Source organism: Fringilla coelebs, assembly GCF_963513975.1.
Source record: "Fringilla coelebs genome assembly, chromosome: 1".
In the NCBI taxonomy this organism is placed as follows: domain Eukaryota; kingdom Metazoa; phylum Chordata; class Aves; order Passeriformes; family Fringillidae; genus Fringilla; species Fringilla coelebs.
In genome coordinates this window covers 47907694-47930439 of record NC_140028.1, presented here as the reverse complement: position 1 = coordinate 47930439, position 22746 = coordinate 47907694, and the positions used below count along the sequence as shown (strand labels likewise).

General features: G+C 38.9%; 1 protein-coding gene across 1 annotated transcript in view; it reads left to right on the top strand.

Moving 5' to 3' along the window:
- The window catches only part of LAMA3 (laminin subunit alpha 3), a 105792-nt gene that overhangs the window by 16404 nt on the left and 66642 nt on the right, over positions 1-22746 (top strand). Inside the window, exons 3-17 of the mRNA XM_084204351.1 lie at positions 369-486; positions 1105-1223; positions 2789-2959; positions 4008-4105; positions 5863-5978; positions 8886-9004; positions 12728-12818; positions 13794-13925; positions 15329-15391; positions 16468-16509; positions 16641-16778; positions 17620-17754; positions 20211-20345; positions 20744-20790; positions 21615-21714. Coding sequence (XP_084060477.1) covers positions 369-486; positions 1105-1223; positions 2789-2959; positions 4008-4105; positions 5863-5978; positions 8886-9004; positions 12728-12818; positions 13794-13925; positions 15329-15391; positions 16468-16509; positions 16641-16778; positions 17620-17754; positions 20211-20345; positions 20744-20790; positions 21615-21714 — 1624 coding nt within the window. The remainder of the gene's footprint in view (positions 1-368; positions 487-1104; positions 1224-2788; positions 2960-4007; positions 4106-5862; positions 5979-8885; positions 9005-12727; positions 12819-13793; positions 13926-15328; positions 15392-16467; positions 16510-16640; positions 16779-17619; positions 17755-20210; positions 20346-20743; positions 20791-21614; positions 21715-22746) is intronic.

The window sequence follows — 22746 nt, the reverse complement described above, 5'->3', positions numbered from 1 at the left end:
GCATCACAAATATACCAGGGTGCTGCAAAAGCAGCTTAGTTGAGTGATAAAACTTTTCCAGTTTGAGTACTGTACCCTTAACACACCCGAGCAATCAGTTAGCTGCACAAGAGACCTGTTCTGCAATGTGGGAGATGGCATTTAACACAGTCCTCTTGCAGATGTCTTAATCTTCTTGAGCACATTCCCAGGTGAAGCAGCCAGCTGAGAATCTGGCCTCTGATTTTAGTGGGAATGAAACTGCAGAGAATAAGCTTCTCCCTGTGCACTAAAGAAAAAGTGTTTATTTGCATTAGTTTTATTATTGCTGTGCTTTGATGGAGTTCAAAAAAAGCTCCTGACAAGATCTATGTATATTCTGTTACCAGCTCTTCCATGTTGCCTATATCCTTATCAAGTTTGCAAATTCTCCTCGTCCAGATCTCTGGGTCTTGGAAAGATCAGTGGACTTTGGAAAAACTTACACTCCCTGGCAATATTTTGCTTGTAAGTATCAATCCTTGAGTCACTGGTCTTTTAGGGACGGGTTTCTTTAATAATTTCCTCAGTAGCAGCAAAATCAACCCATACCTCTGCTGAAGATTTCACCTGCAGAGAAGACAGTGAATATTAAATATGTTTATCTTTTCTTATTTAGCCACAAAAAAATAGTGGTAGGAATGTATGGGTATGGTATTTTGAAAGTGTAACTCAGCACATTAATATTTTTCACTTTTTTAGAAATTTCTGATTTGTTTTGTTTCTCTTGTTTTTTTTGAATCTCAGAACTTCGGTGTCCTTCATCCCTTGGGACCCTGGAGTTTCTTGCAAAAAATCCAAGTGAAATACAAATGCAAAATCTTGGAGTAGCTACATAGCTTTTTTTTTCTGGTGATGGTATGAGAAATACTGTGCCATGTCTTGTCAGGCACCACTGAATTGCTTAGGAAGAGAGATTATTGTTTTGAGGAATGTCTGTTGCTCTGTGCTGAGTGACACAATCACTGTTATTACTCTGTTATTGGGAGAATTTACCTGAAAGCACTGGGGATACCTTTCTGCTAATTTAAATTAGAACAATAGGGCCTATTTTATATAAAATTAATTTTGTTCTTACTTGATTAGACTCGAGAGCAGATTGCTTGGAGCGCTTTGGAAAGGAAGCAAATCTTCCCGTGAGGAGGGACAGCGATGTCCTGTGCACCACTGAGTACTCTCGCATTCTGCCTCTTGAAAATGGAGAGGTAGGTGCTTTCAGGAAAGCATGGGTGATGCTGGAAGCAAGCATCACTGGTTTCAGAAGTTTGTTGGAAGTAATGTTTTAGCTATGACTGCTTGAATCTCCATCAGTAAGTCTATAACCTAAACCTCAGTGAAATTTTGGGAGTGTGACCTGACTCCTAATTTTCACCATTCCCTATGGGGGCAGGGGCTGCTCAGGGAAACCTGTGTTGATATTTATCATAATTTGTGTACCTCACTATAGCCATGTGCATTTGAAGGTGTTGACTGCATTTTCTGAGTTCTTCCAATGTGCATGGCAAAACTTGGTACACCAGAATTGCTCACGTGAGTAAAGGCTGTAGAAACAGAACTATTTACCATTCAAGAAATAGTAGCTGTTAAACATTTTTAAAAAATGTTTATATATATATATATATGTGAAAGCTACATGTTTATAATATAATAAAAGTATTTGGAAAATATTGCTTTGATTTTAGCCATTGTTCCTTGCTAGGCAGAGCTATGACTTGTATTCATGTATTACTTGAATGAATGTTAAACTCCTGGATGTGCTGATGGCTCCTCCTGGCATTCTGCTCTTATGCCTGATGTTGTTAGAATCCAGATCTGAACTCCACAAGAGTTATTCAGAGTTTTGAGCAGATGGATCTAGGGTTTCATATTAAAATAGGATTTATTTGTTGAAATATCTGTAAAATTTTCGTAATCAGATACTGTAAAGAATAATTTCCACAGAAGAACACTGCTGGTGCCAGTCCCTATTACATGCTCTATGATTTTTATTGAAGGAATTGTGCTGCAATTGGAACAATCATCATACCCTTGTTATGTGCTTCAGAATATAGGAGCCCTTTGAAAATAGAAATCTGTTATCTGGATGGTTATAAAAAATTCAAGTCTTTTACTGAGCTCTGTACATACAAGCCAGGTTTTTCATTCAGTAGAGATTCATGATTGCTAAGCTGCTGGCGGCTGTTTCTTTAAAGAATAAAAAAAGTATAAAGTATTGGATCCCTTGTTTTGGAAGTGAGAGAAATCTGCTTTCATGTGAGGGGATTTTCTAAAGCAACACTGTGTACTTTCTTCCAGAAGACCATTAATATGCTCGCAGGCACTGGACCTGCTAACAATAATATTTTCCAGGAATGTTTATGCCTTGACCCAAAAATAAATGTGCTTTGGGAAAGAGCCAAAATCTGATGTTTTTAATCAGGGTAAACTTCCATTGACACTGTCAACTGTTCAAGCAACTACTTGCAACTATTCCTATTGTTTTTTTCCTATTAAAAATGTACTTTTTGCATGCTATACCTGCTGTTTTCAAAACACATAGAGGTACTTATCTTTTTTTCTGATTTGTTATATGGATAATAAGAATACAGTAGGCTCCAATGCTAACAACACTAATTTTCCCAATATCCTGACTTCAGTATGAAATGCCTAATTGTTACTGCAAATATGTTCAGAAAGAATAATAAGTTATTGGATTCTTTTATTGATTCTGCTTTATGCTGCTCTTGGCACTTGATGTATTTTAATGAGAGTGTGCTTACTTCTTTGTTAGATTGTAGTATCTTTGGTAAATGGCCGCCCAGGAGCAAAGAACTTCACTTATTCCCCTGGTCTTCAAGAATTCACAAAGGCAACAAACATCCGCCTCCGTTTTCTCAGAACTAATACTCTGCTTGGACACTTGATATCCAAAGCTCAGCGGGACCCCACTGTAACTCGCAGAGTAAGTACTGTTGTCACTGAGGTGTAAATACCCAACAATCATACCCAGCATGCTAGGGACCAAAAAATGGTCCAAATGTTTTAAGTTTGCAACATCCTGACAATGAAATTTGCATTGACCCACCTTGAAATCCCCATATTTTTCTCCAGGTTGTTTGAGACAAGAAGGTAACTGGGCCAGCATGGATTTATGGAGGGGCAGTAATGATTAGTGATTTTGTAACAGACGATTTTCATTCCCTGCTTTGCAATATGGAAGGAAGCTGGGTACATCATGGGAGCTATGAAGAGCCAAAGCAAAATTATTCTAAACTATCTTATGCAGAACTGAGGAGCAAAATCTCTTCAACTTTATTTGGCACTACATTCTGATATTTATTCACAAAAGGTTTTCAGAAAACAGTACTTGAGTTTACGAAGGAGCAGAAATCAAAGGCCGTACTTGAAAGTTGCTCTCTTTCCACAAATCATTTGAGATGCCTAGGTGTTTTCAGTGCATTTTGGGCTATCCAAGAGATTGAAGGCCAGAGTTCCACTCCCATTCAGTGGGTAAATATAAGGAAATACAGGGAACGCCACACAGAAATTCATATACTCACAGAGATTTCAGACTTCATATTGTATTGCTATTTTTAACCTTTTCATTTAAAATGAAGATTCGGTAACAATTGGAGGAAACCCTGGGGTGAGGCACCACACAAATGTCTGCACTGAAAAACATAAAGCTATTCCAGTTATTTGACAGCACTCCCATTAAGTGTCCTTGCTGCCTTAAGTAGGTTTTAAGACATTGCTCACAGGCAGAGGTAAATGCAGAATGCAGTTTACTTGGCAAGCAGCACAGCTTTAGTGTGAGGAACTTCTGGAGTTATCCTGGCCATGGGTTGTAGGATAGATGAATGAAATCTCAAGTGTTTTATTAAATTCCTAAAGGAGAGTAAAAATTTTTGATGTAGAGACCTTCTAAATCCAGCGAACATGGTGTTGATGGTTCTGACACAAATCAAGCAAGGAAAGATCTATACATACTTCTTGTGCTTGTTCCACAGTATTACTACAGTATAAAGGACATCAGTATTGGTGGTCGATGTGTTTGCCACGGCCATGCTGAAGTCTGTAATCCGAAGAGTGCTGAAAACCAATACCAGTGAGTAAATGGAGCCTGACATTTATCTGAGAAAAACAATACATGAGTGCTTTCAAATGACCTTTTACTATTAAAGAATTACGTCGTTTTACAGGGATTTTTTTCTTTAAATTTAAAAAAAAAAATAGAACCTGCTAATGATTGGCAAGAAAACATGTCAAGAGTGACTGTATGTGAAAGATAATAGTAGAAAATATTTAGGTTTTTTTTAGGTTAGGTTTTTCATTTTAATTGAAATACAAGTTCCGCAGATTGAATAATTGCTTAGAAACCCAAAGTTCTTTGAGTTGAACATCGCCTTATGATGATGATGTCATCAGACATGAGTTGATAGCACCGTCTTGCATCAGGAATTAGAAGTCCAACTCAGGAACAAAATTGTGGGGGATAGAATGTAAGAGAATAGAGATAGTGCTGAAGGCAATCGCACCCCTGAGGAGTTGTAGCTATACTGATTACCAAGGGTTAGGAACAGGCCTGCCCTTAATAGGCCACAGCTGTGTCCGATTAGGATGAATGCTAAAAAGGAGTGGGTTAGGTAGTTGAGAAGGGAGCTGGAGTTTGTTGGCTGTGCTGTGAGGAGGTGCCAATGAGAAATCACCAAGAAAGTATGAAAGTTTTACAATAAGATAACACACAATCAGTCAACTTCATGGAGATATTGAGCACTATAACTGAGCTCATGCAGCATCCAATGGCTTTAGATCATTACTGTAAAAACATAAAATCAAACTGAAGGAAGTATTCCCTTTCCCTGTCAAGTTTGTGACCTCTATGTTGATTTCACAAGGAGTTAGATCAGGCTTCTTGGCTTTCCCTCATGCAGGGAAATAACTATGAATAAGTGCCTGTCTCAAATATATTTTAAAAACCTGCTCTAAACCAGCTGTTGTTCTTATCCATGATGCTATTAAAACAAACTTTTATCAGGAGGATGCAATATTTTCAGTTATGTTTTAATGAGGAATAAGTGGGGGAGATGGTTGCCTCCATGTGTCTGTGCTACAGAAAAATATGTAAGGTGAGAAATCTATCCAAATAGGATGATTATACTGGAAAGTTCTATTGCCCTTGTGTTATTAGACTTCATACATAAGAGAAGAACGTTGTGAAAGGCCTCCTGAGTCCCAAGGCCTTTGTTCCTCCTGGTATTCAGTTACTATGCAGGATGGTAAGACCTAGCTCATGATTAGACCCTGCCCGTTAAGTAGGCTATTCAGCTAAATAAATCAATAGTGTGCACTGTCTTAAAAAATACAAGATCAAGTTATAATCTTGGTTTTCGAAAAACACTGATAATATTACTGTAAACAAAGCATAATGGAAAAATTATGAAAGCATGCATTTAAAGGCGGTAAAAATTTTGATTACTGTAGGCCAACAAGCTTTAACCTTAGAGTGAAGTTAAAACAAGATGCATTCTAAACTATTGTATATCAGCTTGATTTAATAATCTACAATAGTTTCATAATCTAGTCTGTGGAAACCAATTATATACATTTTCTATAAGTAATGTGTTCTAATAAACTCATAATCACATGATTAAAGTAATCAATATTGAAGAATTGTAGGAAAGTTCCAAAACATTCTGGTCTTACTGATTGACTTATCTACATGTGAGGTTTATGTCCTGTCTTTTTCATACTATATGTGAGTCTTGGACTGCAGTAAAATGAAGAAAAAAACAATTATTTTTTATTTAAAAACTTAAGAGAAATTTTAAGCCCAGCTTCATTAAGAGGCTTTTATTTCTGTAGGTTTCAGTGTGAATGTCAGCATAACACTTGTGGGGAAACCTGTAATCACTGCTGCCCTGGGTATAATCAGAAACAGTGGCAACCTGCAACAGCTGGGAGCACAAACATATGTGAACGTGAGTAGCCAAAAAGATGGTGGGTTAAAAGAGATACTGACAAGAGGGTGGGAATTAGCTGTAGCACACATGTTCATGGAACATAACCAAAGTGCTTTAACACTTTTTTTTTTCCCTGGATAGAGAAAATGCTCTCCATACAAGAATAAAGAATCAAAAATGCAGTGAATATTATGTTCTTCTTTCTTATTAAACAGTGGAAGTAATAATTTGTGTGAGACTATGACATGAGAAGAGTAGAAGACTTTTGTAGAGCATTGAGTCAACATTTCTCCCCAGTCATAACTGTATGCTGACAGACTGGGGTCTCCAAGCAGAGCAGAGACAGTAGGCACCTTGTACAGCTCCAAAATGTTCCTTTCCATCACTTGGCCTCTTGGTGCTTGGATTGCAGAGACGTTTCTTGAGGCTGCCGCTGCTTGTGGGTGCTTGAGCTGCCTTCCCTCCTAGGCTGAGAGCTGCCCCTCACTGGCTGTGTGCCAGTGGCACAAAGGTGTTTGTGGTGGGGAATCCTGGCGATTCCACACTTGTGCCTCTTCCCTTCCTTGTGTTTGGGCGTTTGGAGGACATTAGCCCTACAGACTGAGTAGTCAAGCTGGAGAAGCCCGTTCATTTGCCTTTCTCCCTCTTTCCCTGTGTTTCATTCTTAAAGAAAGTAGCAGCACGGACCCTCTTTTGGTGATGGGTTTCTACTGTCACACGTGGGTGTTTTGCATCCCCCGGGTAGAAAGCAGGTGGGATGGTGCAGAGCATTGCAATCTCTGTGCACAGCCATTTCCTTTGTGTCTGGCCTGATCTATTTTTCTCATCTGCCTTTCCTGAGAGTAGCATAGCCAGTGGGTACAAGCTCTTTAACAGGAGAACCTTATTCGAAAGCCAGAGATGTACCTATATAATTACTTAGAGGAATAAAGAGATGACTTATTTAATTAAAACTGCAGTACTAAGACTTAGGAGGGGGAAAGGAGGTTTTGTGTGATTAAAATGTTTGATAGGAGGTAGGCATGTTGGGACACAGTTTTTGAACAATATTTGAAACCTCATTCAAGTCCCCCTCTTTAAAAGGAAAACTTTTTTGCCAGAAAAGAGACAGACAAAGAGCATAAATAACATCATGGTTTTTGAAGAATGGTGTATAGCAGATCATCTACAAGATTCTGAGCCAAAACCACTTCATTTTTAACTATCTCTGAAAAAAATCCTTTCTAGTATAGATTGCTCCTAGCAGTTTGAGGTGATTTGTTGAGAGCATTTGCCAGGTGCAGGCCTCTTTAGCTGGCAGCCAGTAGTGAAGGAATTAAAACAACTTTATTCAGCTTTCCAGAAGTTCCTTGAGAGAAACTGATTAAAAGAAGTTGGTGAAGCTTGTAGGGATCAGCCCAACATTTTGCTGTGAGCTTCCCGGTATGTATGGATCAGCAAATGGCCCAAAGTGCTGGAAAGGTGCTTGATGAGGTAGAAGGGATTTCTATTCCCCTATAAGTGAAAGTGCTGTTGCTGCAATCAGAGCAAATTTCCCATTGCTGTTAGAAGACGTAGCTGAGCTGTAGTTCACGGGTGGTTTGTCCCTAGAGGCAGGGGAGGTTTTATTTACATTGTAATTATACATACGTATATATAATATTCTCCTTTCTTCCTTTTCTGACTTAATATCTTGAGCCAGCATCTCATTTGTGTAATGTTTTATTTTCTTGAAGAATTTTATGAGTAAGAAAACCCAGAGATCTTCATAGGCTGTTACATCCTGGCTAGGGAACCCAGTCTTGAACCCTATCCAGTTCTTGTCAGCAGACCATAGGGGAGCCTGATGGCAGGGTACCTCCTCAGCTTTGTGGTTGGTAATTTCTAGGAAAAGCCTTCCTTATCCACAGCTCTTCAGATAAAAAGGCATAGGGAGAATGCAAAAAATGATCCAGTTTCTCTTGTCTCTGTGATTATGTAGCAAGACAGAGAAAATCCATTGTCCCTGAGTTATGCTCCCAGTGGTGCCAGGCACTTGGAGTAGAGTTTGGAAGGATTTCCTCCCATATGCTTCCCTTATCCTGAAGAAGGGGCAGAGCCCTTAGCTTCTGTAACCCATTGTCTTCCAGGGTATTTTGTCCCCTGGTCCAGATGAAGGGAGGGTTTCCCTAAACATAAAGCAATACCTTTATCAAGTCATAACTTCAGGAATTTCCTGGGAAAGTAACTTCCTGTAATTAAAAGATCAGCTAGCATCCAGATGCTTAGGGAAGCCTGTTTTTGCTACCTGCATTCTTTCAAAAATATTCCTATTTGCCTCTCCAGCCAAGAAGGAAGATCAAATCAGAACAAAAAGAGAACATTGAATAAATTTATGGCCCTTTGGTTTATTCTATTGGTTTGTTGTTATGGTTGGTTTCTACACAGAATTATAGCCAAGTTTGCTGGTATATCTGTAGCTACAGCTGAATATGAGAGTTCTTTGGTGTAGGTATTTTTATTTGAATGTATCTTATCTATAATTGTTAATTTTAAATAAAGGTTTAGTGCACATAGCATCAGTCCAGATGTATTTTTGAGACATGGCAAAATAAACTTTTGGGTATGTTTTTGATAATTAAAAAAAGCCTGCTGTGGCCATTCTTCTGGAGCTTTCTAGTTGTGCATTTATGCACAACTATATAGTTTTGAGATGGTACAATTGTTGCCTTCTCTAGTAAGACTAGCTGCATGTTTTCTTCATGTCCACATTATTGTACTATGTTTCTGGTATGAAAATCCAGTTGTTTATAGGTAAGTACATGCATTGGAATATACTCCAGCATGCCTGAGTGTATGTACACACAAAAAAAAACCTAACCTACTTTTACCTGCTGGAGGTAAATGCTGGAGATTGCTGAATTCCAGCATTATAAAGAAAGCTGACTTGGAACATTACTTTTTCAGCCTGCAATTGCCATGGACATGCTACTGATTGTTACTATGATGCTGACGTTGATCGGCATCGAGCAAGCTTAAACATCTATGGGCATTATGAAGGTGGAGGAGTCTGTATTAACTGCCAGGTAAAAAGGTCATTTTGATTCAATTTGAGAATATGTTCACACCAGTAGTTTTGGGTCTGTCCAGTCCAGATGGGCCCATTTGTCTGATGGTGCTACTACTTGTACTCCAAGTGTGGAAAAAAGGCGCGTGAAAATAATCTATCTTGTTCAACATTGCTTGGTAATGTGTAAAAGAGACATAAAAAAATGTATTTATGCTCAGTCCTGTGTGATCAAAATAAAACCACACAATCAAAGCAAACAATTTGATCAGCTATAAAAATTCCCTTTCCTTTTATTACAAACTCTGCCATTTCCCTCCTTAACAGAAGGAAGTAAAATTAACCAAATAAAATGCCAGCTCAAGCCAGCTAGTTCCTTACTGCAGCAAAACACAGAGGACTCTCTCTCATCAGCAGAAATAAAGGAGGATCTAGACTATACCAAGATGGAAAGTTATAGATATTGGGAAAGCACAGAATCATAGACGAGCCCTCTGGAATCCTTTTGGACTAGTGCTCCACTCAAACCAAGGCAAAATTATATCCAGTTGCACTGAGAAACATGCAATTGAATTCTGCAAATTTCTGAGGATGCACTTTACACACACTCTGGGTAATCTTTAACAGCACTTAATCACACTCCTGTTCAGCAGGAATTTTGCCAGTTGCAGCTTATGATAGTTGGCTTTTGGGCTTGTGCTGTGCTTATGTGGGAAGAGTTGGTTCTGTCTTTTGTGTAGAGGAGAGATGCCTTAGGTAGAGGAAAATGGCCTTCAGGCACCTTCTCCCTCCACACCAACCAAATTCATTCCATCAGTTTTCCCTGAAAACTGAAGGGATGAGCTCCACAACTATCTTAAGAGGCTCCACTGGATTGAATCAAAAGTTGTAAATTTGGGATCAGAGACTGTGTCTGTCATAAATGGATGGCACATTCTTGGAAAGAACAAGAATTTCTTTCATTCTGACTTTGTTCTACTCTGGCAATGACTATGAGGAAAGATCAAATAAGACTCTGATAAAGATCTAATCTTGGCTTTATCTCTGAGGGACTGAACTACTTGATCTCCTGAGGTCCCTTACAACCTGAGTCATTCATTGTTCAGTGATCTCGTGGTTAAATAAATCCAGACTTACTTGGAAGTCTGTCTTCCTTTTGTTGTCAAGTCATCTGATGTATGACAAGCAGCTGACCAGAATTTTGCATCGCAGGAAAATTATTATCACTTCTATGTTCCTGTGAAATCTATGCATCATGATTTATATATTACCATGTTGGCATTTTAAAATATAGCTGTATTCAAGCAACAAAAAAGGCAAATATCCAGTATAGGTTATATTTTCCATATTCTTCCCACAATATAATCAGATATTGTCCAAAAGGCAGTCAGAAGAGAGTAGCGTTATTTTTACTAACATGAGTAGAAGAAATGTTCTTTGTCTTCCCATTGACATTTCTGTGCAGAACTTTGTTCTTACAGTCTAGTAAGATTTACCATGTTGGTCCTTTCTATCGGCTCTTTGTTCGTGAAAGAATATTTCTTTTAATACTACTTCAAATATAGAAAATAGCAAAATTAGTCTAAATCTACAAATCCTAGTTATATGACTGATATGAATTGTTTGTAATTAATTTTGTGGAAGTTAAGTTGGATTAAATGAGTTTAAATTCATTTTTTTTCCTTCTTTTTTTTTCCCTTTTGTTTTCATTGACAAAAGGCATGAATTTTAGTTTACTTTTTCTGTTTGTGTCAGGGGAAAGCAAAGTTTTAGGAATGGATGCCTGAATGAAGAAGTGATATAAATGAAGTGTTGCACAAAAAGATAGAATCAGTTTTTTTAGAGTATGATGACAGAGGAGCTCTGGAAACCACACAATCCTACTCAGAGTAGGTCTAATTAGATCAGATTGCTCAGGAACTTGTTCTTCCAAGCTTTGAACACTTCTAAAGATTGGATTGCAACAGCTACTCATGGCAGCCTGTTTCAGTGTTTGACTGCCTGCATAACCTATTTTGTCCCTAACATCTAATTGAAATTTCCCATGTTCCAATCTGTGCCTGTTGCCTCTCATCCTTTTTCTGTGCACCTCTGACGGGAGTCTGGGTCCATCCCTCTGTATTCTCTGATCCAGTAGTAGTAGGTAGCAATAAATTCACCCTTCTCTTCTTAATGCTGGAGAAACCCAACCATCTTCTTGAATGGCATGTGCTTCAGTCTCTCACCATCTGCGTGGGTCTGCCCACAGCACCTGTTGTCATATCATAGAGGTCCATGAGGTTGATTTGGGAATATTTTGCGCTGAGTAAACTATGCTGGGTATGTCCCATCACCTTCCTGTCCTTTGTGTGTTCTAAATTTGTTCACTGAATCTCCTTTGTCACTGAGCAATAGGCCCCAACCCCCATTAGCTTTTCTTTTGCTGCTCCTCTACTCTTGGAATCTTTCTTTTTGTGCTTCACCTTCCTTGCTAGTTTTAACTCTGCTAAGTTTTGGCTTTCTGAACTCCACTATTGCATATTTGGGCAATGTCTTTGTATTGCCACCAAGTAGCCTGCCCTGCTTCCACTTTCCATGCACTTTCTTTTTGAGTTTGAGATCAGTCAGAAGCTCTGTTTATCTGTGCTGGCCTTCTGCCATGCTTGCATGTTGGAAAAAGCTGTTCTAGTTCTAAGGAGGCTGTCCATGAGAGTTAACTCTCTTGGTCCCCTGTCCCATCCAGGATACTTTCACACAGGATCTTGTCAAGCAGCTCTCTGAGCAAGGACAAATCTACTTTTCAGAAGCCCAGAACTGTAATTCTGCTGTTTGTCTTGTTTGCTTGTCTTTCTTTCATACATTCAAAATAACTTCTGGATTACTTGCACCCTCCTGCATTGTCCTTCTGGCATCTTCCTGAAGCTCTGTCTGGGCTGGGGCCACTGATGTGCCACTGGAGTGAGCAGAGCTGAAGAACATGCTGAGTCCTGAGTCCCTGCTCATGAACAGCTCACCAGTCCAGCCAGAAAATGCTTTGCCCCTGCTTAGCCCTGAATTGCAACACCCCCTAAGGAGGAACTAAACTGGGAGTGGGAGCTGGGGGAAATGTTTTGGTTGCTCCAAGGCAGAGCTTCCTGCTCTGTTCCCTGGCTCTCATGTCTGTGAGCTCATCAGGGTGCCTCATGACCATGATTTACTCAACTTGTACTTGCCATCATTGCTCTAGTTCAAATTACTTAGGGTTTTTTTCTTTTTCTGGTGTGCCTAAACCACATATTTATAGAGACAGACACTTTTCTAGTGGAAAATCTATTTTGTGCTGGCTGGACTGTTTAGTTTTTTGTTTCTTTTGCTATTGCTGATCTTAGACACAAGATACTCAGAAAATTAATATGTAGTATAAGAAAAAATTAATGTTGCAATTTCTTGAACAATATATTCATGGTGATAAGAAAGTAACCTAAAATGACATATTTTGTGATAAAACGAGATGTTTTTCCAGAGGTTTTTTTAATGAGACAAGGGGTTTATATAGTGTTTTAAAGAAAAAGTTCAGCTGCTTTATGTGAGAATACCATGATTCAGAACCTGTAGAGAACAGGTGGTTAAAGAACACCACATAATTGACTCTTTATTGCAGTTCTATTCAGTTTTTTCCACTTCTTAGTTGTATATAGAAACAGTGTAAAGGATGTTATTGTTTCTTAATTCTTCTAAGTTCCTCTCTTTATCTTGTACTATCCTTTTGTTTTATTTTGCACAGCATAACACAGCTGGGATTAACTGTGAGAAGTGTGCAAAAGGTTACTATCGTCCTTATGGTGTTCCTGTGAGAGCTCCCGACGGTTGCATACGTGAGTCCTTCTCTATGGAGTATCTTCTCCTGGTGGCTTGAGGGGTTGGGGCTGTAATCAATGCATAGGATGTGTCTTTGTAGAGGAAGAAATTAAAGAGTGGGCAAAAGATGTTGGAGAAGAGCTACAAATTAATTCCTGTGTTGCTTTAAACCTTCTAAATTATATTCTTCTCATGTGTCAGATGAGCATATTGAGAACAGCAGAAAGAAAATAGGCCATAAAAGGGTATGGAAGAGATAGGATCATGGAAGAATGGGATGCTGCTACACACCCCACAGTGAAGAGGACCTCAGCACTCCTGGGAAGCCATTCCCATCTCCTGTTCTCATGATCTTGTTTCTCTTAGCTCTCTGATGTACATGTGAGCTATCCTTTGACCCTTGGTGACTTGAAAATTTTATTCTATAGCTCAAAAGGTCACAAGGATCACTACTCTGATCTCATGCGGTGCTGAGCCTGTCGACTAATAAGTGATGCAATAGGGTAATTACTAATTGCATGCTTGAAAAAGACCTGAGTATAGGTAAGAGGAAGGTGTTGGATTACAAAGAGGCTGAAGGACACATGTGACAGGCAGGAGGAAATCACCATTTAGTTGTGTTTGGGGATTGAAGGGAGTGGGAAGTCAGCAGAGCTGTGGTCATGGTGCTGCATGTAGTGTGTAAATCAAAGGGAATAGTGTGGTGCTTAGCCTAGACTATGGAGAGAGATGAGTGGTTGCCACAGAAAAATTGCTGTGGAGGAACAACATGCAGCTTTTGGAATTAAAACCTCCTAAACACTTTAGGAAATAGCAAAGGTTTTGCTTTTAAGGGATGTATTGATGATACATAATACTTGGGAAATGTTCACTCTTTAAATAATGAGTCATTCCCATCTGTAGGTTTGTTGTTACAATGCCATTTTGCACTGCTGTGAAAGACAAATTGATTATTTTCTAAAGAGTGCCTAATTGCTGGTACTTTTACTTAGCCTGCAGTTGTAACTTGGAGCATGCAGATGGCTGCGAGGAAGGGTCTGGCCGCTGCTTCTGTAAGCAGAATTTCCAGGGAGACCACTGTGAACGCTGTGCTGATGGGTTCTATGGTTATCCATTTTGTGTCTGTAAGTATACAAGTAAAATTGCCTCTTATTCTGTATTTTAAATCTGCATTAAAGAATTAATGGTTTTCATTGCTCTTGACTTGGTTAACAAACATCTGGTATTTCAGCTTTGCATGTTTATGTGTTCTGATAAATCAGTTGTTACAATACTGAAGAGAGTTGGGTTATTTAACAAAATGGTAGTGACTTGAAAAACAGAGATTGTGCTGCGTTCTCACAATTCTGAAATCATTTGAGACATCAGGTTTACAGCCTGATGAGTGAGCTGTGAACTCAGTGAGTTGTGAACTCCAGTCCTAAAACCCTGGACAAATTGTTTAAACGTGTCAGAATTTTTAGGGATAAAGACCACCTGCACAGAGAAGTAGAACATGACTGTAATGACTGAGAGGGAGAAAATGGGTATGTGTTCTCCTTGACACCTCCTAGGATTTGGAACATGGATCTCTGATAAAGTGCTTTTCCCATAAAAAATTACATATAAAATAACTGAGCAAAAAATGTAGCATCAGGATTGCTGCATAAAGGCTTCTGACTCCATGAAAGGATTGCAGAAAAGGATTACATCAGAGGGATGTTTTGTGCCTTCAGGAAAGACGTGTTTCTGACAGCTGATAAAAGACATGTGTTGATCTAGGATAAGATCTGAAGTCTGACTGGAAGAGAGGTACCACAATAGAAACACAAGAAGAGGGAAAATAATACAAAACAAAGGGAAAAAACCCTGTGAAAATTGAATATTGTTTGAATTCAATGGCTATGATAGAATACTGTCTGTACACTGCTTTCTATATTATCACATCTCATATATCTTGATTGAAATCTGACATTTTTAAATTAGTTCAGCTCAGGTAGACATTGATCTGAGTCCCACTGATGTGTGTAGCTGATTGATTTGGATCCCATCTCAATGCAAGAAAATTTAAAGAAAGACAATCTGGAGGACTCTAAAATAAGAGCTCCTAAGATGTACCTGTCATAAATTATGGCAGTTCATGTAGCCGGTGGTAATGCCACATAGAAGGAGATAGACCTTCAGTTGGAAGCAGGAAATTTGAAATAAATATGAACATCCTTAAGTAATTCTTACAATGCTGTCTTGTATAAGAAAGCTTTCTGCACAAAAGGATAAGGAGCAGGAAGACAACCTTGTGGCATTTCCAAATGGTGACTGGCCTTTCATACTGCTTTTTTGAGAAGGGAACCTTGTATCTGAATTGGCCATCAAAAGTGCAATGTCTCTTACCTCTTTCCTAAGAAAACTAAGCTGAAGTTGGTTACTAGAGTCATATGAGTGTCATGCTCTCTGTATTGATGGTAGGTAACTTCATTGTTTGTCATGATTTTTAATGAATTTATTGTGTTTGTTTCCAATGATCCTTGCTGTTTCTTTTGTTTTAAAGATACTCCAGTATATCCTTCTACTTCTTCAGTTCCAAGTGATGCTGTGGCTGGTGACATAATAGGCAAGTCCTGGTGGTTTTTCCCCATTTCGCTGTTTTTCCCCATGTTGCTATTTTCTGTTTCAGTGGTGCCTGCTCTTTTGTAGAATAATAGAATCATTAAGTTGATTTTTTAGGTAGTAATTTTGCCTCTGTTGGTATTTATCTTTCAAAAGGACCTTTGTTCTTGCCAAAAGTTTATCATACTGTCATGTTTATACCAAACAGTTAGGTGTGCTAGCTCCAGAAGGAGTTATGGATCAAAATAACTTCAGCGAGCCTCTGGCAAACATCTGCAGGAGGAGCTGACCATCTTGTTTGGTGCACTTAAGAACAGATCCATCAAGAGTTTTTGACATGTACAACTTTCTGACATGACAACCACTGCTTTGTGGTGTAAATCTTTCTTGAGGCTAGCTGGCCTCTGCCCCTGGACTGTCCTCTATCACCTGGTAAATGGTATGTTGCCCTTGTCAGTGAAGGACCTGGATTTCTAAGAAAGCTTCATATTTTTTGTTTAGCCCACTGTAAAGCTGCCTGAAATCCATACAATGATTTCCCTTGGTGGGCTTAATTCTTTTATCCTATGTTATTGTTCTGTGCTACAGAGACATCATCACAGCTAGCATTTAATCACTTGCATGCATATAATGCACTTCACCTTGGTACAGCATCCAAAATAACTTCCCTGGCAGCCCTCTGGGTATTCTCTGTTGCATATCCCCTTTTCTCACAAATTTTTTAAAGGAAGAAGAAAAGAAATCCAAAGGAAAGTGAATAAATATAACTGGAGAACATAGTTCTCAAGGTCTTTACTATTTCAATGAGCAGCATCTGAATTTGAAGACATAAGAAAGGCAGCTGCTTCTAAGTGAAAGTTTTAGTAGAAGTTGTAAATTTTTGCGGTCAGACTGAGCACAATCACAGATTGTGGTTTTTTGAATGAGATTTTGCATGTAAGACTCAGACAAATAGGGTATTTTTGTTCAAGAGTAATATTTACTAAGTACTGATCTATTTTTCTCTGCAAAATTAGAAGGAATTCTGGGATTATATGTACTCACTTTGGTTTTTTTCTTTTCCTTTCCTGTTTTAACTAGAAGGAGGCTGCAGACCTGGGTATTTTGGCCCCCAGTGTCTCTGTAAGTGGTGTAGTTTCTTTGACACTTGGAGCCTGTGCTCCAGGATAAATGCCAACCTTTAGCTTCCAAGGGAAATAAGAACTTTAAGATCATAATACTGCAAATGTTTTCTCTACAAATGTGCTCTTCAGCATGCCAGTGCCATGGTGCAGGAGTGCTGGGCAGTGACTGCGATAGAAGTACCGGGCAGTGCAGATGTCGAACTGGATTTGGGGGTCTTTCCTGTGATACCTGTGCAGCTGGCTATTTTCAGTACCCCTTCTGCCAGGGTAAGCCAAACATTCCCTTTTGGCAAGCGTATCCAAAACACCAATTTTTATACTGAAGGATGAAGTTATTTTGCCATGGAGATGTATTCATAACAGGCTCTCCCAAAACCCACAAAAGTCAAAGAAGAATAATGTGATGAGGGGAGATTTTGATCTAAAAATTCCCCTGTTTCCTTGGTTGCTGTCTGCTGTTTGATGCAGCTGCCAGACTCTCATTTGTGTTTGGATTTAGTAACATTGATTAAACTTGGAATAAATTTGGAAATATTTCTTTTACTTATCCTTGGAGGTTTTTTTAAAAAAATGTGCTTAATATGAGTTTGCAACCTCACTTTGATGCACTAAGCTACCCTATCTAATCAATACTATAAAACTGAATGGTTTAGAACTTTAATAGCTGTCTCTGTACTGTCCTTTTAGGCTATTTATTGACCACTCCCACCCAAAAGTGTAAATCTAAACCATGAATTGTTTTGCTTCAGTCCCAGAAGTGATGGAACTACTCTCAGTAGTTGGCAAACAACTTGGAATTGATAAATCAGACTCTCAGTGGGGCCAGTCCAAGTGTAGTGCTTTGACACTGATATTTGAACTTTGAGCCAGTTTCCTTGCTCTTTCATTAATGTTTTCCTTGTTCCTGAATTGTTACAGATGTGAGCAATCAATAAATGCTGTTATGAATCCATATAAATCTGATGGGAAAATTGTCACACTGTTGACCATCAGGAAGCAGGGAGTTGCTTTTACTGCTATTTTTTTTAAATGTATTTTTATTTCAAGAAAAATAAAAGAAGAGAGCCTGTACAGAGGCTGCCTCTGAAATATCTTTTCTCATTGGCAGTGTGTGAATGTAACTTGATGGGTACCCAGCCTGAAGTCTGCGATTTTCTTGGGAGGTGTCTTTGCCGCTCAGGGGTGGCTGGACTTCAGTGTGACAGCTGCCAGCCTGGCCACCACTCGTTCCCTGCCTGTCAAGGTAAGGCTGCTGATTGCATGTACAGCATCAAACAGGGCTCTGAAAAGGCAGACAGAGTGCTTTCCAGGACAGCAGCCAGAGCAGTGTTCACAGCAGCAAATGGGCAACTTCCTCTTGTGCTCTACAGTGAAATCCTCATACATTTTAATTCTCCAATTTCAGGCCTTTTTTTTCCCTTTGTAGTCAGACTGTTTGATGTACCCTCAGTCAACACAGCTGTCTTAATAATAACCAAAGCATTTGAGAGCTGTTCTTACATGGAGGCTCACAGCAACACGGCACACTTGACTGCCGAGGAACCAGCGTAGCAGAACTGTGAAGCACTGGTCTGCTTTTGCAGGGAGTCTTTGGGACCTGGTTTGGTACCAAAGTTTGTTCTGTAAATCTGAAAATCTGAAGCTCTTATTTTGCCCTTCATGGCGGTTTCTCACCCGTTTTGGGTTTCTAACCCAGCCTGTGTCCATGTAGGCATGAAATATGAAAGATCTCTATGGAGTTTCCCACCAAGGACTAGCCGCCTTTTTTACAAGCCAAGGAAGTGAATGGAGTATAGCTTTTGAGTATCATAATGGTTTTGTGTGCATAGGAGGACTCCCATCAACTCCTACTTGGCCCTAGGCTTTGTCTGCCTTTGAAGTGAATGAGAGAGGAGGCCCTTAATCCTTAGTGATTTTTCCATTAAGAAAGAATATAGAATGTTGCAGAGTTCTGGTATGTGCTTTCCTTTGCTGATTAACAAGATTTGTGTATAAAATTATGATTTGCTTTCTTCTCTCTTGTTATTTTTGGCTGTTGACTACGTCAGTCTTCTTCCTTTGGGCTTGTACAGTTGTTTATCTCCTATAAAGGGACAGCAGAATTCTTTATGCCTTCATGCCCTGGTTTCAGCTGGGGTAGAGTTAATTTTATTCCTAGTACTGTGTACAGTGCTATGTTTTACCTTTTTTCCCCAATTCTTCTCCCTATCCCATGGGTGGGATGTAAGTGGCTGTGTGTACCTATTTGCCAGCTGGAGTTAAACTGTGGCACTTTGCAAAGATGGGCTGAGTTGTGTTACCAAACACAATGGGTGGAATATAGAAACACCACATCACATGATTGTGGGTTTTATGGTCTGGAGTAGATGAACATTTTTAATGAAAAACATAAAATCAGGATTCTGCATTCGTACACACTGTTCAGTGGTTTTAAAATAACCTTTATTTTTTCCTAGAGCAAAATCAAGTAGCAATCTTACAGCAAATCAAACCCATATTGAATATGTTTGATCTTTGAACACCAAAAGCTGAAAAGAGACATAAAAGCTTAACAGAGCATGCAAAAACAAATTGTAAAAGACAGATAAAAATAGCTGAAAACACAGTCAGTGGGATTACTCAGAACTGCTGCAGTTCACAGTTTGTTCAGTTAAAATGAGCTGCCATGGGTTTAAACATAAATTAACACAGCATGCTGCAAGCTGTGGGGGAAAGTGAGCAGCCCAGCCTGCTATTCCTGTAAGGAATTGTTATCTTCAAAAGAGAGACAGATCTATATTTCTTGGGCTGCTGTGACTAGAACTAATCTCTCTGGTCGTGACTTGTTGAACTCAATAGAAGCTTTATTCAAATAGTGATATCAAAACAAAGCCTTTAAACAAAACACTAATACTTAAAATTAGGAGAGAATGCTATATGATAGTGAAATGATGAGGAATTCTAGTGTAGGTATTGTTCTTGGAAGCTTCAGTGTTTGTATTCTCTTACACTAACTTCCTAGCAATCCCTGTGTCTTTCCAAGCATCTTTAAAGTAAACACAGCAAAGTCAGATGTCTTTGACTGCAGCAAAAAGAGGAACCAAAAGGGGGAACCAGAAACATGAACATGTAGCAGAAGACAATGTTTGCTTTGTATTTCTGCCAGTCAGCCGTTTCTGGCAGTCATGACATCCAAGTGGTTAACTGCAGCACTTCATCTTGTACCTGGGACAGCTGGGATGCCCCAGTGGAGTCCCATTCCTGTACCTGTGAAGTGTGACCCTGTGGAACATTCCAGCATCATCTCAAGAAAGTAGCAGGTCTTGTCTTTAGCTGTGAGCCCAAATAGTGGTAACTCCATGAGAAGTTCACTGTTACAGTTGACAACATACTTTGAATTCATTTTTTAAAGATTTTTAAAAAGTATTTCTCTCATGTGACATTCTTCCCAAATGTAAGATGGATTTATGTCCCTTACATGTGTTTTACAAGGCATCAAACCAAATCTCTCAGCTGTGAGTTATAGAGCTGCAAGAACCAAGATTATCAGTGGGTGAGAACATAATTGCAGAATAACTCTTTTGGGATATTTATTTTTGCTGGTAAAATTATGGTTTGCCTGGGTTTCTGAACATAAATGATTGATTTGCATTCAAAGGTAAGTTTTTTGGCAAATTCTAAATTTAGACATGTGTCTGTTCTTTTTTTTCCTCTGTACAGCATGCAGTTGTGATGGTATTGGCTCATTGGGTAATACCTGTGGCCCTGGAGGGCAGTGTCCGTGCCGTAGTAACTATGCTGGGCTGAGATGTGACCAGTGTGCTCCAGGATATTACAGCTATCCCAACTGCTTGCGTGAGTAAAAGCCTTCCTTACTTTTACCAGGGTTTTCCTTCCTATTTCTGCAACATGGAAGAAAAGAAATCTTCTCAAATATATTTCCATTTAAAAGATTTCCATGTTGATGGCACAGGAACTTTAAGAAAATATGTCAGTTCCATAGGTTACTGCTCTATTTTTCCAAGTGACTGCTTTGCATACAAACCCAAATACCATAAATCAGGCTAAATGCCCATTTAAAAAATCATTATTAAAGGCTTCTGCTGTCTTGGAGTTCAAAGTATTTGAGTCTCTCCAAGGTAACAGTATTAAAAAGCCCTTTCAAGCTCGCACCGGCTACATTGAGCTTCTGCACTACTACATTCCACAGCCTCTGTTTTCAAAAGATCTTTCAATGTGTTTGTTTTATAAAGGTGTCAACAGCGAGTGTGACCCTGCAGGTAGCATTGGTTCTCACTTTGTAAGTATTCTGCCACTGCAGCTAACACTGCGTGTTAATCATTCATGTGTCTTTGCTGAGCACATCCAGCTCATTGCTCAAGCCCTGAAGCCTGCTCTTAGGCTCTAAAAGAATTGCAGGAGCTTGTTTGAAGAGTAGGAGTAGAAATAGGCTTTGTGTTTTGTTCTTTGATCATACCAGTGCAAAACCTTGTCAAGGATGGGGGGTTTTTATCTTTGATATATAGAATATGCAATCTGTTTATGTCCTTTTGGTATACTCTTAACACTAACATATGCATGAAGATATAAGCCTGTGCATGTCTCAAAGACCTTCTGGGTCTGGGTTGCAACAGGCCTTTCAGCATCAAATTATTCTTGAAAAATCATTACATATTTGTTGCCAGTCCACTATTATTGTTATTAATACAATGTTGGTTATTATTGGTGTCTTAATAGTGTCTTGAGATGGTGTCCTCCACCAATAAAGGAAAGATTAAATATGAAAATGAATTAGTATTTTTAAAGAAATATGGGGGTTTATTGTTTGTACAAACCAGTTAACACTTTGGAGCAGTTCTAATAAGGCTATAAAAGAACTGGAAAGTACGTCCTTTGGGACCCTTAGAATAAATTAGATACGTAAAAAATATGCAGGGTGGAACAATCCTGTGCTGATAGTATGAGACAGAAAAATCTAACATGTCTGAATCGTCCTGAGGTCCATGTATCTGTAAAAGTCAGTAAGCTGCATGAGCTCTTAACAGTATTAGGTTTTTCTTATAGTAAAGATCAGTAAGTTTTTATGAAGCAGGTGAACCCATATTATCTCCTTTCTGTTGTTAGGGTTATTGTCAATGTCTCCAGCATGTTGAAGGTCCTACCTGCAGTAAATGCAAACCCTTGTACTGGAACCTGGCCAAAGAAAATCCCGAGGGATGTACAGGTATGGCTTCATGGCATGTTTCTTTGGCTTATGAAATGTAGTCATCTTTATTCTGTGACACTGTCTGTGGTGCTCTTTGTGACTTTCACAACTCTTGTTTACAGCATGTTTCTCATGCAGCTTAATTGTAACACCAAACTACCCGTGATATGAGCAGTTACTTTCAGAAACCAAGCCATAATTTCATGGTGTTTGTCTAGTGCTGAACCAGGGTGTGCTCTGAAGTTCCAGCGATGTTCACTTCATATAGCCCTACGGCAGATCTACTGGGGTGAGACAGGATTTTCACCTGTAACCCTGAAATTTGGCTCATTGTTTTGAGAAAAAAAGTGCTTTTTCACTTTATGTTATTTCCTAGCTTGGTGTGTAAGCCTTCTTGTGGCCTCAGGGTGTGACAGATCTGTTATGGTTTATATCTGTATAATAACCTGTGATTGTCAATGTTTTCCAACAGGGAGTGTGTGTTTTTAAGGCAGATAATAATAATTCATGAAGATTAAAAAGGGTAAAGATAAAAAAAATCTTTAAAGTACTCTCCAACTGTTTCCTTTGGAACAGATTCCTCCACAACAGCCACTTAGGATGAGTAGCTCTAGACCTGATAATAGTATTATTACATTTTTTACTTTAGATCTCTAAATTCTTAACAACTCCTCAAATATTAAGTACTGCACTTCCCATGTAATTCTCTACTTTCAGTCACAGAGTTGATACTGGATTTGTCCAAACTTCTGGCTCAGTACAGTTCTTCCCTGCAGTATTTTCTCCATTCTATTTCGTATGGAGAGTTGTTTTGGTGCCAGAGTAGCATGGCAGAATAGAAGATGCCAGTCAGACTGCAAGACACTGTTTTGTATCAATTTTCTGAATGTTTCTAAGAAAGAAAACAATTGTAAATTCAAACTCAGTACTGTTGTCAAATACAAGTTAAATCACTTTAAAACATACCAGTAAACCACACATACTTAGAAGTCCTCATTCTTTCTCCTTCTCTTTTTATTCTCACCTCATACCAGTCTGCTGTTCTGAACT